Below are 16,965 nucleotides of genomic sequence, written 5' to 3'. Positions count from 1 at the left end.
ATGAGCTTGCAAAGACATAATTTTCTCCTTCATTCGGCACTCCACACTCCTGATAAGTTGGTGGCAGTAATGCACCATGAGCTAGTTTGCCAACTGCCAATACAATCTATAAGAAGAAGAAAAAGAAGAAAGAAGGGGGTGTTGTGCATTCCTCAAACAAATACTGTGCGCGCGGGTTGTTTGCTGCAGTGATCGGCTCGTTATCTGCGACCCTGTGCAGCACTGTATATTGCAATGGGTTCACGTAAAAAGAAGGTAAGTAACACGGTTGAGGACAACTCGGAGGATTTTGTAAACAGTGTCAAGGAAGAGAACGACGAGACGACAGATTTGAATGAATCATCTGAGGAGGAGAGTGACGCCTCCAGCGTGGACTCCACAGCAGAGATGTTTATCGATGGTCTTGATTACTTCCTCGATTGGTGAGTTTACACACTTTTTATTGGCTCCACAAATGTGAAATTACTTATTTTTTGCTTCTTCTTCTTTATGTAAATAATGCATTTAATGGAAAAATCCAAAAAAGTTGTGAAAATCCAACTGCTTATTCAGTATATCAGTCAAATATGGAGGACAACATATGCCAAAATCAGTAATTAAAAAAAGTATGGTTCATTGACAGGTTTTCTGAGGTGATAACCCGAATGACCTGATCAAAATATGTAATTTCATAAAATGTCAAAATATTGATATTTATGATATGACAAAGTGATGGCAAATATCACATCTTGAGGGTCGAAAGCGGACTGTTTTATTTATATTTTTAATTTTGTCAATAAAATGGCTACCTACATGTTGGTTACTCACAACTTTTAAAAAAAAAGACTTTCAGCTAGGGCTGCACGATAATGGTTAAAATGATTATCACACGATTTTTATTTTAATCACGACTATTAATCACGATTAGTCTGCCCTTTGAAGTTGTATTTATTTATTTTTATTGCAGGGTTGCAGGATTTGGACAAAATAATAATAATAATAATGTTGCCACAGCTTTGATATTTATTTCTTAAATTAAAAAAATTTAATTACATTTAAACAGCAGCTCTCATGTTGAACAAGGTGTTAAAACTACCAACAAGTAAATGATTCTTTTTGACCAAAATTAAGTGAAGTTTTGCCCATGCTTTACTTCCAATTTAAGGGTTTTCACACTTAAGTTGAAAATGATTTACTTTTGTTATTATTGCAATAAACAGCAGTAATGTATTTCTGTAGTAATATAGCAGGCGGCAATGCTAAACGGTCTCAAAGGTCTTCACTTTGATGTACAAAAAAAACTGAAGGAAGTGTGTTTTGTTTCTGTTGACAACCGTTTTGGCAGGCTCTGGTGTTCCATCCAAACCTGGTGAAATGCTCTTATCTCCTCCTCGACCCACAAAACCCTGGTGCCATGGGTTTACTTTAGATTTTTTAGACACTTGTAATGGCCAAACATACATGAAATTACGCAAATGTGCAAGGAGGTGTGCAAATCTGGAGCACTTTTTAGCGCGTTCAACGCATGTTAGTGATGCACGTGAACCGAACCGAACTCCAAGCACAGCTGTTCTGTAATATGTAATGAGAGCGCGAGATGAAATCCATCGTTATTGAGCACAGAACCGCTCTAAAACTTCTGTAACACCGCGCTGCAACCAGAGTTTATTCAGCTGACTTGCTGCATAATCAGTTAATGGCTGAGCGGACAGAGTTGTTGTATGACTGGTCTCAGAGTAGTTTGAAAGGCACCAGATTTTCATCCTACCTCCGCAGGCATCATGATCCAGCTTTCTGATGCGAGCCTTGTATCAGTCAAAGCGATATATGAAACATATATGAGACATCTGCGGCTCCGTATGTCAGTGCGTGCTCGAAACTGAAAAGTGATTGGTCAGTGGCAAACTTCTGAAGAGAACGCGATTGGTCAGGTGAGGTGAAAATAGACTCAAAAGCTTGTGATTTGACCTATCATCTTCAGACAGAGCCTATTATAAAAATGAGCAACAATTTGCAACTCTTTATTTTCTCCCCTTTTCTCACCAATTTGGAATGCCCAATTCCCAATGCGCTCTAAGTCCCCGTGGTGGCGTAGTGACTCGCCTCAATCCGAGTGGCGGAGGACGAATCTCAGTTGCCTCCGTGTCTGTGACCGTTAATCCGTGCATCTTATCACATGGCTTGTTGAGCGCATTACCGCGGAGACATAGAGCTTGTGGAGGCTTCATGCTATTCTCCGCGGCATCCACGCACAACTCGCCACGTGCCCCACCGAGAGCGAGAACCACATTATAGCGACCACGAGGAGGTTACCCCATGTGACTCTACCCTCCCTAGGAACTGGGCCAATGTGGTTGCTTAGGAGACCTGGCTGGAGTCACTCAGCACACCCTGGATACAATTTGCAACTTTAGCTGGCTGATAATTTCTGTTTGCTAGCTCACTAATATCGCAGATGATTATGCGTAATTAACCGTGAGAGGCAGAAATCGGGATCGCGATTAAAATATGATTAATTGTGCAGCCCTAATTTCAGCTTTTAATTTATATTTTATCCGAAGCAACTTACAGTATGAGGAAGGATACAACATCAGCGATTTATCTTAAGATGACAGTAACATAAAAAGTGCTGCAATACAAAGTTTTAGTTGTATAAGGAAAATACTATGATTTTATTTTTTCTATCCTTGGACTGTTACACCACATGACATTTCTGACTTTAATATTCTAATGGAAAACTAAGAAAACGTGATTTTTAGGAATTGTTGCGTCTGTAATTAAAGCCATTTTCTTTATGAATCTTGCAGTAATCTTTCAAATGACGATTCCTCTTCTGATGAGGACTGCAGTCCAAAGGCCACCCCTCAAAAGAGGAAGAGATCTGGTCCATCTTGCACATCACAATCGCCAACAAAGTCTTTGAGATCTTCTTCACCTGTCCCTACAAAAAGTGGCAAAGGGAAGAACAGGAGAAGCAGCATTAAACGGCCCCTTCCATTTTCAAAAAGCAACTCCGATGGTAAGTGGCACGGAGTGGATAAGCCTGATATTGAACCGTCTAAACCGATGTTTATACCTCGTCGAACACCTGGCCCACAGTTGATCACCACCGCATCATACAGTCCTCTGCAGTTCTTTGAATTCTTCTTTTCAACATCAGTGATGCAGACAATTGTAAGAAACTCAAATGCCTATGGGGCCAAATGTCAGGATGGAAAGAAGCCATGGCAGAACATTTCTATAAAAGATTTCAGATCATACTTGGCTCTGGTGATTTACATGGGTCTGTTGAAATGTTCCACACTGACAGACTACTGGAAGAAGTCGGACATCTACAGTCTGCCGTTTCCTGCTCAAATTATGTCCCGTTCAAAATTTCTCACCATCTCCAGTGCTCTTCAGATAAGCGATCCCAAAGAGGATGAAGAGAATGAAAAGAAGAAGGGAACGCCTGAATATGACTGCCTGTTTAAGATCAAGCCGCTGTACCAGCACATTCGAGAGGCCTGCAAGGCCTCTTTTCATCCCTTTCAGAACATCTCCATTGATGAAAGAATGGTGGCATCAAAGGCTAGAAATGGACTCAAACATTATATGAAAAATAAACCTACACGATGGGGCTACAAACTATTTGTACTGGCAGATTCCCTCTGCGGCTACACGTGTGACTTCTTCGTTTACGAGGGAAAGCCAAATTCAGAGCAGAGTAAAGGTATTAGCTATGATTCGGTCATGACACTGGTGAATGAAAAGTTGTTGGGCACTGGCTACAAACTGTATGTGAACAACAACTACACCAGTCCCACACTCTTCAGGGACCTCCTCAGTAAGAAGATCTGGGCTTGTGGCACTGTTCGAACAAACCGAATAGGCCACTCAAAAAAAACATCTCCTCGCGGCAACATACGTTGGTTTCGGGACGACAACCTCCTGTTTGTGGAGTGGAAGGACAAGAGAGACGTGCTGATGTGCTCCACCTTTCATAAAGCCTACAGTGGTGACACCGTTAAAAGGAAGGTGAAGGGAGAAGATGGTGTTTGGACCGCTGAGGACTTCCCTGTTCCAGCTGCAGTGCTGGACTACAATAAGTTAGTAACATTTGTTAATTTCTGAACTTTGCATGTACCTTTGAAATAACAAGTTTTGTAATCAAGTGTATGTTTTAATTCCAGAAACATGGGGGGAGTGGATCTGTCTGATACACTTATTGGAAATTACACAGTTCTGCATAAAACGAGGAAGTGGTATCGATCCTTTTTTTACCATTTTGTGGACATCGCTGTTGTAAATGCCTTCATTTTGCACCAGCACATGGCCAAAGCGAAGAATCTGAAGCCTCTGACCCAGAAGAAGTTTCGGGAGGCACTTGTCTCAGAGCTTGCAGGAACAGGGCTTTCTCATACCTCTGCAGGAACAAGTATTTCTCATACCTCTGCAGGAGTTCCTAAGCAATCTCTTTCTCAAGATTTCCACCTGCCCAAGTACATCAGTGGGGACCGCAGTATTGGAAGGAGGAGATGCAGGATGTGTCATTGTAAAACTCCAATGGAATGTGTGACTTGTAATGTGAGTTTGTGCTTTGTTGCCAAGCGTGAATGTTTTAAGAAATGGCATGAATCAGGTGGTTGTACCGAGGATGACAGAGTAAAAATCTAAGATGGACAGTTGACAGAAACAGTAAAAAAAACTTGGGTGACAGTGACCCCTGGTGTTGGAGGTGCATGCACTTAAATTACAGTAGTTCATGATCTGTGGGTGCCACAATTGTAAGTAGCTGTAAATATAAAGTACTTTTTTCACACTGTTACTCTGGTGAAATGTAACACTTTTGAACTAATCTTAATATTATAGCTATTTAGACATTCAAATAAAAAACATTTTGATATCATTGTGTATGTTCTGAAGTAGTAAAAAAAAAAAAATTGTGGTTTCTTATCTGAATGATAATTAGTGAGGTCAGAAGTTTACATACACTTAGGTTGAAGTATTAAAAAAGTAATTTTTCCAACAATAGTTTACAGACCGATTGTTTCACTTTTAATAGACTATATCACAATTCCAGTGGGTCAGATGTTTACATACACTAAGTTAACTGTGCTTTTAAGCAACTTGGAAAACTCCAGAAAATGATGTGAGGTCTTTAGACAATTAGCCAATTAGCTTTTGATAGGAGGTGTACTGAATTGGAGGTGTACCTGTGGATATATTTTAAGGCCTACCTTCAAACTCCATGCCTCTTTGCTTGACATCATGGGAAAATCAAAATAAATCAGCTAAGACCTCAGAAAAACAATTGTGGACCTCCACAAGTCTGGTTCATCCTTGGGAGCAATTTTCAAATGCCTGAAGGCACGACGTTCATCTGTACAAACAATAGTATGCAAGTATAAACACCATGGGACCACGCAGCCATCTTACCACTCAGGAAGGAGACGCATTCTGTCTCCTAGAGAACGTAGTTTGGTGCAAAAAGTGCAAATCAATCCCAGAACAACAGCAAAGGACCTTGTGAAGATACTGGAGGAAACAGGTAGGCAAGTATCTATATCCACAGTAAAACAAGTCCTATATCGACATAACCTGAAAGGCTGCTCTGCAAGGAAGAATCCACTGCTCCAGAACCACCATAAAAAAGCCAGACTACAATTTGCAAGTGCAGATGGGGACAAAGATCTTTCTTTTAGGAGAAATTTCCTCGGGTTTAATAAAACCAAAATTGAACTGTTTGGCCATAATGACCATCATTATGTTTGGAGGAAAAAGGGTGAGGCGTGCGAGCCAAAGAACACCATCCCAACCGTGAAGCATGGGGGTGGCAGCATCATGTTGTGGGGGTGCTTTGCTGCAGGAGGGACTGGTGCACTTCACAAAATAGATGGCATCACGAGGAAGGAAAATTATGTGGATATATTGAAGCAACATCTCAAGACATCAGCCAGGAAGTTAAAGCTCGGTCACAAATGGGTCTTCCAAATGGACAATGACCCCAAGCATACCTCCAAAGTTGTGGCAAAATGGCTTAAGGACAACAAAGTCAAGGTATTGGAGTGGCCATCACAAAGCCCTGACTTCAATCCGATAGAAAATTTGTGGGCAGAACTGAAAAAGCTTGTGTGAGCAAGGAGGCCTATAAACCTGACTCAGTTACACCAGTTCTGTCTGGAGGAATGGGCCAAAATTCCAGCAACTTATTGTGAGAAGCTTGTGGAAGGCTACCCAAAACATCTGACCCAAGTTAAACAATTTAAAGGTAATGCTACCAAATACTAACAAAGTGTATGTAAACGTCTGACCCACTGGGAATGTGATGAAAGAAATAAAAGCTGAAAGAAATAATTCTCTCTACTATTATTCTGACATTTCACATTCTTAAAATAAAGTGATCCTAACTGACCTAAGACGGGGAATGTTTTCTACGATTAAATGTCAGGGATAGTGAAAAACTGAGTTTAAATGTATTTGGCTAAGGTGTATATAAACTTCTGACTTCAATTGTATATATTTTACAGGAGGTGTATGTGTAAAATAATTTGGTTACCAAGTGTCCTTTCAGAATATCTTAGGAAGTACACGCAGGCATAGCTTAAACTGAAAACTTGTAGTATCATCAGGTAATCGGCTCAAGTTATCAAGCATTCAGAAGTGACCAGTTTTGGAGAATAAACAGCTAAAGCAGCGACACTACAAACTGCACTTTCAATTTGGGTGGGTGGACCAGGAGAAATTATGGACTGCAGAAGATCAGTAAACTATTTTTATTCAATTTTAATGTTTAGCTTATTGTTTCCAGGGGTGTATTTAGGACATTTAGCTATTAAAGGTTGTCTACTTTAAGAATACTAAAAGATTAATCAACATTTGTGTTTGAATACATTCTGACATATTTTATTTTACACACATTACATATGGAACATTAGGAGGCCTTGTCGCCGAGACCAAATATTTACTATTAATGCGGATTCGGGGGATTTACCCTAGATATTTTTGGAAAATGAATGGAAACAGAATGGACATTATTACCATAGAATGGACCAATTTTGGTCATTTTATTTCACAGCACAATTTGCTGGCATGTCTTTGGACACATGAAATGGTGGACAAAAGTAACGGAAGTGGGTACTGTCGCTATGGTTTACTATCAATAAAATGACTTTTTTTTTCCATTTTGATTGTGTCACTGCATTGCTAATCATTAAAGTGGGGGAGAGATGGCGTCAATCCGATAGCACGGTAAGGGAGGAAAAGCATAAAGGTTCTTTATAAGCTTTTTTATTTGACTGTAAAGAACAGTATAGGTTATTAAAAGAGACACATTAAATAAAATGATAGTGCAAGATCTCATCTTTGATGGACACACATTACACGGAAGACATTTTCTGTTTTAATCAAGCACTTTTCAACAAAAGGCGATTTTCCAGGTTTTCCAGTACTTACTGTACATTTTAAAAGCTACTTTAAGCACTTCAAGGACCTTGTGCGAACCCTGTAAACAGTGTAGATTTTGTTTTGGCTCACCATATATCGAAATTCGATCCCATCACTACTCAAAGATGTACATGTGCTATCTGGGAATTTAATTGTACAGGAAAAAGAGGCTGGAGTTTAAAAGTCTTTGGAGTTTTGAGAACATGTTTTGTCATCTAAATTAATTAGTTTCAGAGTAGCTTTATGCTGTCACAAGGTGCTTTTGATGCAATGAATAGCACGTGCACTTAGTATGCACAGCATAAGAAAGAGAAAGACATGAGCTTGCACAGACATAATTTTCTCATTCATTCGGCACTCCACACTCCTGATAAGTTGGTGGCAGTAATGCACCATGAGCTAGTTTGCCAAATGCCAATACAATCTATAAGAAGAAGAAAAAGAAGAAAGAAGGGGGTGTTGTGCATTCCTCAAACAAATACTGTGCGCGCGGGTTGTTTGCTGCAGTGATCGGCTCGTTATCTGCGACCCTGTGCAGCACTGTATATTGCAATGGGTTCACGTAAAAAGAAGGTAAGTAACACGGTTGAGGACAACTCGGAGGATTTTGTAAACAGTGTCAAGGAAGAGAACGACGAGACGACAGATTTGAATGAATCATCTGAGGAGGAGAGTGACGCCTCCAGCGTGGACTCCACAGCAGAGATGTTTATCGATGGTCTTGATTACTTCCTCGATTGGTGAGTTTACACACTTTTTATTGGCTCCACAAATGTGAAATTACTTATTTTTTGCTTCTTCTTCTTTATGTAAATAATGCATTTAATGGAAAAATCCAAAAAATTTGGGAAAATCCAACTGCTTATTCAGTATATCAGTCAAATATGGAGGACAACATATGCCAAAATCAGAAATTAAAAAAAAAGTATGGTTGATTGACAGGTTTTCCGAGGTGATAAAAATGAGGAATGCACCGATCCTAAACCTGGATCGGTATCGGCTCCGATACTGAAGCTATTAGATGGATCGGGTAATGGTCCGACGAGCCCGATCCAAATCCGATACTTTGTGTTAGTCATGTTTGTTACTGTCAAGCTCAAAAAAGTGACATAAAAGAACCATTAAAACACCATTAAAGTAGTTCATATGACTCGTGCATTTTATTCAAAGCCACTTGAAGACGTGCAATAGCTCTGTGAATCACAAAAGGCTGTGTTTAATAAGTAAATATATAGTATGCGCAGCGCATTAGTTAATGGTGCTCTATTGACACAAACTCACGCACAGGCTGGTGATGCACTCGTGCCTATTTTTATCCTTCACAGCGGTGCGCAATATTTGAGCGCTACTCAAGAACAACATATCAGATGTAGATGCTCAGTAGTTCGGTTCACTTATAATATGCATTTAGAACAGCACTGGAGGTGCATTTTACCAGAATTTGAATAAGAAGCGAATTAAACTATTGTGAACTTGCCTACAAACAGACACATACAGGATTTCCTGTAGAGTTCAGAATGTCAAAATAAAAGCATGAGGGTTTAAAAAGTGCATGATTTAAAAATATTACTGTTGTATTTTAAATTAAAATTAAGTCAATAATAATAATATTAATAACAAATTATTCTTATTATTATTGTCATCATTAGTATTTGTAAAAATAACTGTGTGAATGAAAAGTGGACTGATGGCTTACAATTAAATTTAACAAAAAAGAGATCTGAATCCTTTAAAGTCCAGATGCAAGTTGAAACATTTTTGGGAGGAAAAAAAGGCAAAAATAAAACATTGGTTTCTTTTCTATTGAAGACATGAAGACTGGAATAACTGTTAGTTTTGCTGCTACGTTATCCAGTATACAAGTTAATAATAAAGTGTTTCTTAATAAGCTATACATTTATATTGAAATAATGTGTAGTTAGAGGTTTGTGTTTCTTTACATATTAAAGAGTACTCCCAATTAGTTCCACACAGTAATGTAAAGATATTCCAAACTGATTATGCAAAAAAACAACACTGGTATCGGCTTGGGATCGGTATCGGCCGATACTGAGATTTCCAATGTCGGAATCGGATCGGAAGAGTAAAAGTGGTATTGGTGCATCCCTAATAAAAATGAGGAATCTTTAGAAAATAAATCTAAATTAAAACCAATGGCAGGGTTACCCCGAATGACCTGATCAAAATATTGATATTTATGATATGACAAAGTGATGGCAAATATCACATCTTGAGGGTTGAAAGCGGTCTGTTTTATATATATTTTTTTATTTTGTCAATAAAATGGCTACCTACATGTTGGTTACATGTTTGGAAAAAGTTTTTCAAACTTTTCAACAACTTTTTGTAAAAAGAATTTCAGCTTTTCATTTATATTTTATCCAAAGCGACTTACAGTATGAGGAAGGATACAACATCAGCGGTTTATCTTAAAATGACAACATGAAAAGTGCTGCAATATAAAGTTTCAGTTGTATAAGAAAAATACAGATTTTATTTGTACTATCCTTGGACTAGGGGTGCACCGATCAATTGGCCACTGATCTAAATCGTCCGAGCTTCGTCTTAGGTCTGTGATCAACTGATCGTGCCTAGAATCGGGGCCAATCTTTTTTTGTAGCACGCAGGGAATCACACATACACTTCTACTCTAATGAATGAGCTCTTTCTCAGCCCTTGATCACTAAGCACGCCCTAGATTCGAAACTTGAGACTCCAGGTGTTGTAGTCAGCGTCTTGACTTGCTGAACTACCCAGGCCCCCCTGAATTGTTGGTAGTTCTAAGTATTCACAAATGTAAACTTTCAGACATGCTGTTATTCATGTTGTTTTAAAAAATGTGTAAGAATTGCACGTGTATGAATATTAAAGGTGCTGTAAGATTGACAACAAGCATTTGAAATCGGTACTGTAGTCCAAATTCAAAATATTGGAAAGTTGTCTGCCCCGCCCCAGACTCGAAGCTCATGTGGGTTGCCAGAATGTTGATGCTCAAATTAGCCATCTCAGCATCCGTTTTAAAGGACTTCTGGGCTTTAAGCTGTCTCCATCTTGCAAAGGCATCTCCAATATTTATCCTTGTTTTACTACGCCTCTGGTCATGGTGGATTTTAGACAGATGGTGAGGCTTTTTAGGTCGGGTGGAATCTGTTATCTCTGATCCAGTTAGTTTGCTGGCTTCCATGGCTGCAGCACGCAGTGTTGTTTGCCTGCAGACTTGTTCAAATCTGGCAACCCGGCGGTGTTGAAATACTATTGGTGAGTGGGCAGTGGGCGGGATCACACAGGCCAAAACATAAATAGACATTTCAGCCCGGAATGGAAACTTCAAAGTAGAATATACTGGCTGTAGCATTGTTTTCGGAGAAGCCAGTATTTCAACTTAGCATGTTTCCTAATTCTCTAATGACATATTATGGTCATTTTATGATTTAGTACAGTAAAAATATTACATAGCACCTTTAAGTTGACCATTTTCTAGAGTCATTACAGTAGTAATTCTGACTCGCTGCATTGTGAGCACGGAGAGGGTAAAGATACTGCAGACGGGTATAAAAACGAATGAAACAACACATAAACATGCGTATACAAATCTGAGTATATGTGATGTAACGTGAGTCGTGACAATCAGACGTGTGGAGCGATCACGAGCACTCGGCATCACCCCCTTCAATATGCTCTCTCGCAGTGTCAATCAAACATGCGCGCTCTGCAGGTGCTCTCAATATCTCATCAGATTCGTCTCAGCGATATTCTGTGAGGATCCCAATTTAAATCAGATTAATCACATTACCACTAATCACAGCAATTGCATTTTAACCATTATGGCACCGCGTCTTCACATATTTGCTTAATTAGTGATTTTGTTACAGCAAATCGCCAAAGACAGAAAACAAATCATAGATATTAATGATTCCTCATTGAAGCAGTTTTAGAGCTTGTAATGGATATACTGTATTTTTCTTATTTTTGAACATACTGTACCTCTGCTGTGTGTGATGCTCTCATGGTTTTTACTGCTTACAAGTATGTCACAGTGACCTTTTGATATTGACAACAGAACTATTCATAACTGTTTCAAAACAAATAAATGTTAGCAATTCACAAATTAATGTAATTTTAGTGTCATTTTTGTAACTTTGTAAAAGGTTCCAAAGGGCACTTTTTAAAAATCGGTATCGGCCGATCTTAGTGTTAAAAAATTGGAGATCGGTATCGGCCTCAAATTTCCTGATCGGTGCACCACTTCCTTGGACTGTTACACCACATGACATTTCCAACTTTAATATTCTAATGTAAAAACTAAGAAAACATGTGAATTAGGAATCGTTCCGTCTGTTCATCATTAAAGCCATTTTCTCTATGAATCTTGCAGTAAACGTTCAACTGACGATTCCTCTTCTGATGAGGACTGCAGTCCAAAGGCCACCCCTCAAAAGAGGAAGAGATCTGGTCCGTCTTCCATATCGCCATCTCCAGCAAAATCTTTGAGATCTTCTTCACCTGTCCCTACAAAAAGTGGCAAAGGGAAGAACAGGAGAAGCAGCATTAGACGGCCCCTTCCATTTTCAAAAAGCAACTCCGATGGTAAGTGGCACGGAGTGGATGAGCCTGATATTGAACCGCCTAAACCGATGTTTATACCCCGCCGAACACCTGGCCCACAGTTGATCACCACCGCATCATACAGTCCTCTGCAGTTCTTTGAATTCTTCTTTTCAACATCAGTGATGCAGACAATTGTAAAAAACTCAAATGCCTACAGGGCCAAATGTCAGTATGGAAAGAAGCCATGGCAGCAACATTTCTATAAAAGATTTTAGATCATACTTGGCTCTGGTGATTTACATGGGTCTGTTGAAATGTTCCAGATTGTTAGACTACTGGAAGAAGTCGCCCATTTACAGTCTGCCGTTTCCTGCTCAAATTATGTCTTGTAAGAAGTTTCTCACCATCTCTGGTGCTATTCATATTAGCGATCCCAAAGAAGATGAAGAGAATGAAAAGAAGAAGGGAACGCCTGAATATGACTGCCTGTTTAAGATCAAGCCGCTGTACCAGCACATTCGAGAGGCCTGCAAGGCCTCTTTTCATCCCTTTCAGAACATCTCCATTGATGAAAGAATGGTGGCATCAAAGGCTAGAAATGGACTCAAACATTATATGAAAAATAAACCTACACGATGGGGCTACAAACTATTTGTACTGGCAGATTCCCTCTGCGGCTACACGTGGGACTTCTTCGTTTATGAGGGAAAGCCAAATTCAGAGCAGAGTAAAGGTATTAGCTATGATTCGGTCATGACACTGGTGAATGAAAAGTTGTTGGGCACTGGCTACAAACTGTATGTGAACAACAACTACACCAGTCCCACACTCTTCAGGGACCTCCTCAGTAAGAAGATCTGGGCTTGTGGCACTGTTCGAACAAACCGAATAGGCCACTCAAAAAAAACATCTCCTCGCGGCAACATACGTTGGTTTCGGGACGACAACCTCCTGTTTGTGGAGTGGAAGGACAAGAGAGATGTGCTGATGTGCTCCACCTTTCATAAAGCCTACAATGGTGACACAGTGAAAAGGAAGGTGAAGGGAGAAGATGGTGTTTGGACCGCTGAGGACTTCCCTGTTCCAGCTGCAGTGCTGGACTACAATAAGTTAGTAACATTTGTTAATTTCTGAACTTTGCATGTACCTTTGAAATAACAAGTTTTGTAATCAAGTGTATGTTTTAATTCCAGAAACATGGGGGGAGTGGATCTGTCTGATGCACTTATTGGAAATTACACAGTTCTGCATAAAACGATGAAGTGGTATCGATCCTTTTTTTACCATTTTGTGGACATCGCTGTTGTAAATGCCTTCATTTTGCACCGGCACATGGCCAAAGCGAAGAATCTGAAGCCTCTGACCCAGAAGAAGTTTCGGGAGGCACTTGTCTCAGAGCTTGCAGGAACAGGGCTTTCTCATACCTCTGCAGGAGTTCCTAAGCAATCTCTTTCTCAGGATTTCCACCTGCCCAAGTATATCAGTGGGGACAGCACAATTGGAAGGAGGAAATGCAGAATGTGCCATTATAAAACTCCAATGGAATGTGTGACTTGTAATGTGAGTTTGTGCTTTGTTGCCAAGCGTGAATGTTTTAAGAAATGGCATGAATCAGGTGGTTGTACCGAGGATGCCAGCGTAAAAATCTAAGATGGACAGTTGACAGAAACAGTAAAAAAAACTTGGGTGACAGTGACCCCTGGTGTTGGAGGTGCATGCACTTAGATTACAGTAGTTCATGATATGTGGGTAAAAAGTGTGTAAAAAAAAAAAAAAAATTTTTTTAGTTTGTGTGATTTCTTACCTGAATGATAATTATATATTTTACAGGAGGTGTATGTGTAAAATAATTTGGTTACCAAGTGTCCTTTCAGAATATCTTTGGAGGTACACGCAGGCATAGCTTAAACTCAAAACTTGTTGTAGTATCATCAGGTAATCGGCTCAAGTTATCAAGCATTCAGAAGTGACCAGTTTTGGAGAATAAATAGCTAAAGCAGCGACGCTACAAACTGCACTTTCAATTTGGGTGGGTGGACCAGGAGAAATTATGGACTGCAGAAGATCAGTAAACTATTTTTATTCAATTTTAATGTTTAGCTTATTGTTTCCAGGGGTGTATTTAGGACATTTAGCTATTAAAGGTTGTCTACTTTAAGAATACTAAAAGATTAATCAACAACATTTGTGTTTGAATACATTCTGACATATTTTATTTTACACACGTTACATATGGAACATTAGGAGGCCTTGTCGTCGAGAACAAATATTTACTATTAATGCGGATTCGGGGGATTTACCCTAGATATTTTTGGAAAATGAATGGAAACAGATTGGACATTATTACCATAGAATGGACCAATTTTGGTCATTTTATTTCACAGCACAATTTGCTGGCATGTCTTTGGACACATGAAATGGCGGACAAAAGTAACGGAAGTGGGTACTGTCGCTATGGTTTACTATCGATAAAATGACTTTTTTTCCTCTTTGATTGTGTCACTGCATTGCTACTCATTAAAGTGAGGGAGAGATGGTGTTAATCCGATCCAATCCATAAGGGAGAAAAATTATGATATACAAAATTCATAGCTAAAAATTCACGCATACGAAATTTGGAAATAACATCATTTTAACCTTGATAGCACACGTACATGACCCAGATGTTTATTTGATGTGTGTGTTTACATCTGGAAGACGTGTTTTTAAGGTTGTTTGCCCATGTGCAATAAGACATCCAGCAGATGTCTTTGAGATGTATGTGATTTAGAATATTTGTAAATCTGATCTTTTTAAGATGTTTAGCAGATGTTAATTAGAAAGTGATGCTTTTCAGATGAAACGCTCTGAAACAGACATCTTGAACTTAGGGATGAGATGATATGGTTATCTCACGATTCAGTTCGATAGACGATATGAGGGTCACGATTCAACATAATAACACTTAAATGACAAAAGTATGTCAGAAAACTGTTAATTCTTTTTTAAATGTTTGCACAAAATGCAAATAATTTCTCATAAAAATAAAGTTCTTTAATACACAATATAAATGTTCAAAGTTTAAATAATAGGAGTTTCTCATATACCGTTCTCTATAAGAAAAGTAAAATATTAGTAGTGGGCTACATTCAGGCTGATCAGGTGCAGAACAAGCAATAAAACTGTCCTGAAAAAGTATGCGAACATATAGATTTATATTGAATAATTTGTTAGTCATTATCACATTTTAACTTTTTTAAAATAAACAAATTCTACATTCTATCAATTAATATTCTATCATGAACTTGTACTGTATATATAAAAATGATACGAGCTGTCAATGTTTGAAATAATGTGTACAATTTACAAATAATAACATTAAGTTTAAGTTTATTTGTATAACAAGCGCAAAAATGGTACTGTCACTTTAAGATTTCAATGATACGCACACACAGGTTTTCCGGTTCATTAACGAGAGATGTCTATGTGATTAAAATACATGTTTTTACTTTTTATTTGACTGTAAAGAACAGTATAGGTTATTAAAAGAGACATATTAAATAAAATGGGAGTGCAAGATCTCATCTTTGATGGACACACATTACACGGAAGACATTTTCTGTTTTAATCAAGCACTTTCCAACAAAACAAGGTGATTTTCCAGGTTTTCCAGTACTTACTGTAAATTTTTAAGAGCTAATTCAAGCACTTCAAGGACCTTGTGCGAACCCTGTAAACAGTGTAGAAATTAAAAGCACATTATGCGTAAAATCAAGCGATAGATATTATGATGTTTAACGGGTCATTTAGTTTATGATCACATGAACAGAAAACAGAGTTGCAAATTCTGAAATATAGAGTTTTTCCTTAATATGGTTCGTCTTTTCTTTCTTTTTTGGTTCGCGATATTTCGAAATTCGATATATCGTCCCATCCCTACTCAAAGATGTGCATGTGCTATCTGGGAATTTAGTCATACAGGAAAAAGAGGCTGGAGTTTAAAAGTCTTTGGAGTTTTGAGAACATGTTTTGTCATCCAAATTAATTTGTTTCAGAGTAGCTTTATGCTGTCACAAGGTGCTTTTGATGCAATGAATAGAAAACTAATAAAATCTGTAATCAACTCATACAATCATACAATTTGTAATTAACATTTATATCTTAAAAATAAAGTGGGTGGAATTTAAAGTTTTAGGATTTTTTTAGAACGTTTCAACATTCAAAGTTATTTAATTCAGCTCAGAATTTTATGTCAATCTGGTTTTGATAAACAGGTTGGAAGTTATTAAAATAAAGCCTAATTAATACTATTCATAGCAATCAATTCACATACATGACATTTGTTACAAATATTTCATTAGATGGGGAAAATAAAGTGGTTGGAGCCACTGCATGATAAAGGATGCCTGTCAACTATAGCCACATTTCCACTATCTGGCCAGATGAGGGCGAGCTAGTGCATGCCAGGGCCAGTTGTGTTGGCACTGCTATTTCCGGGGCTTCATCGTGCCTCCTCGGGTTCAAAAGCCCAGTGCCCAAGCCCGCCAATTACCCTTGGGTCAATGTCAAAGGCAGAGTTTAGCTGCATGAGTCAGAGGTTTTGGCACCAAGATACTAATTTACCAATTTTTCATATCTAGTTACCAGCTTACCTTAGATCAACGGAGAATGGAGAATTGTCAGTACTGGTCAGTTGATGAAATCAGTGCTTTTCTGAATATTTGGGCTGATGAAAATATGGAATACCAGATCGACATAATTTTTTTTAAATTGTGGGCACAGTACAAATCCGTGTTCGTTTCGAGGGCTAGCTAGTCTCCAGAGTCTGATTCCTCAGCTTGATTTTCCCTCTTGCTTGTGAAATGGGCAGTGTGTGTGACGTTGGCGCCAGGGCGGCGTATTAAGGGCCGGTTTTAGGGCAACGCTGCAGGGCTGTTGGCCCGATGTTGGGAATGCAGATTGATTTTGGTCGAATCGAGGTCCGAGGCTTTTAAACACTCCTCTCATCTTTCATAATTTGGACAGATAGGTAGT

The 16,965-nt window shown here is 38.7% G+C and overlaps 1 protein-coding gene across 2 annotated transcripts; it reads left to right on the top strand.

Moving 5' to 3' along the window:
* The first annotated feature begins 125 nt into the window (after positions 1 to 125).
* wu:fc11c11 (piggyBac transposable element-derived protein 4) lies at positions 126 to 16,171 on the top strand. 2 transcript variants are annotated; one of them, XM_051695359.1, is made up of 3 exons: positions 126 to 422; positions 2,787 to 4,067; positions 13,146 to 16,171. In XM_051695359.1, exons 1-3 carry the CDS (start codon positions 235 to 237, stop codon positions 13,600 to 13,602), a joined length of 1,926 nt encoding a protein of 641 aa, XP_051551319.1. In that variant the 5' UTR covers positions 126 to 234; the 3' UTR covers positions 13,603 to 16,171. The 2 variants fall into 2 exon arrangements, with proteins under 2 accessions (XP_051551319.1, XP_051551318.1); XM_051695358.1 differs by lacking the exon at positions 13,146 to 16,171 and adding an exon at positions 4,152 to 6,315.
* The last annotated feature ends 794 nt before the right edge of the window (positions 16,172 to 16,965 follow it).

Source organism: Myxocyprinus asiaticus, chromosome 50 (assembly GCF_019703515.2).
Source record: "Myxocyprinus asiaticus isolate MX2 ecotype Aquarium Trade chromosome 50, UBuf_Myxa_2, whole genome shotgun sequence".
Lineage (NCBI taxonomy): Eukaryota > Metazoa > Chordata > Actinopteri > Cypriniformes > Catostomidae > Myxocyprinus > Myxocyprinus asiaticus.
The sequence above is the reverse complement of the archived record's forward strand: the minus strand, read 5'-3'. Positions and strand labels throughout refer to the sequence as shown.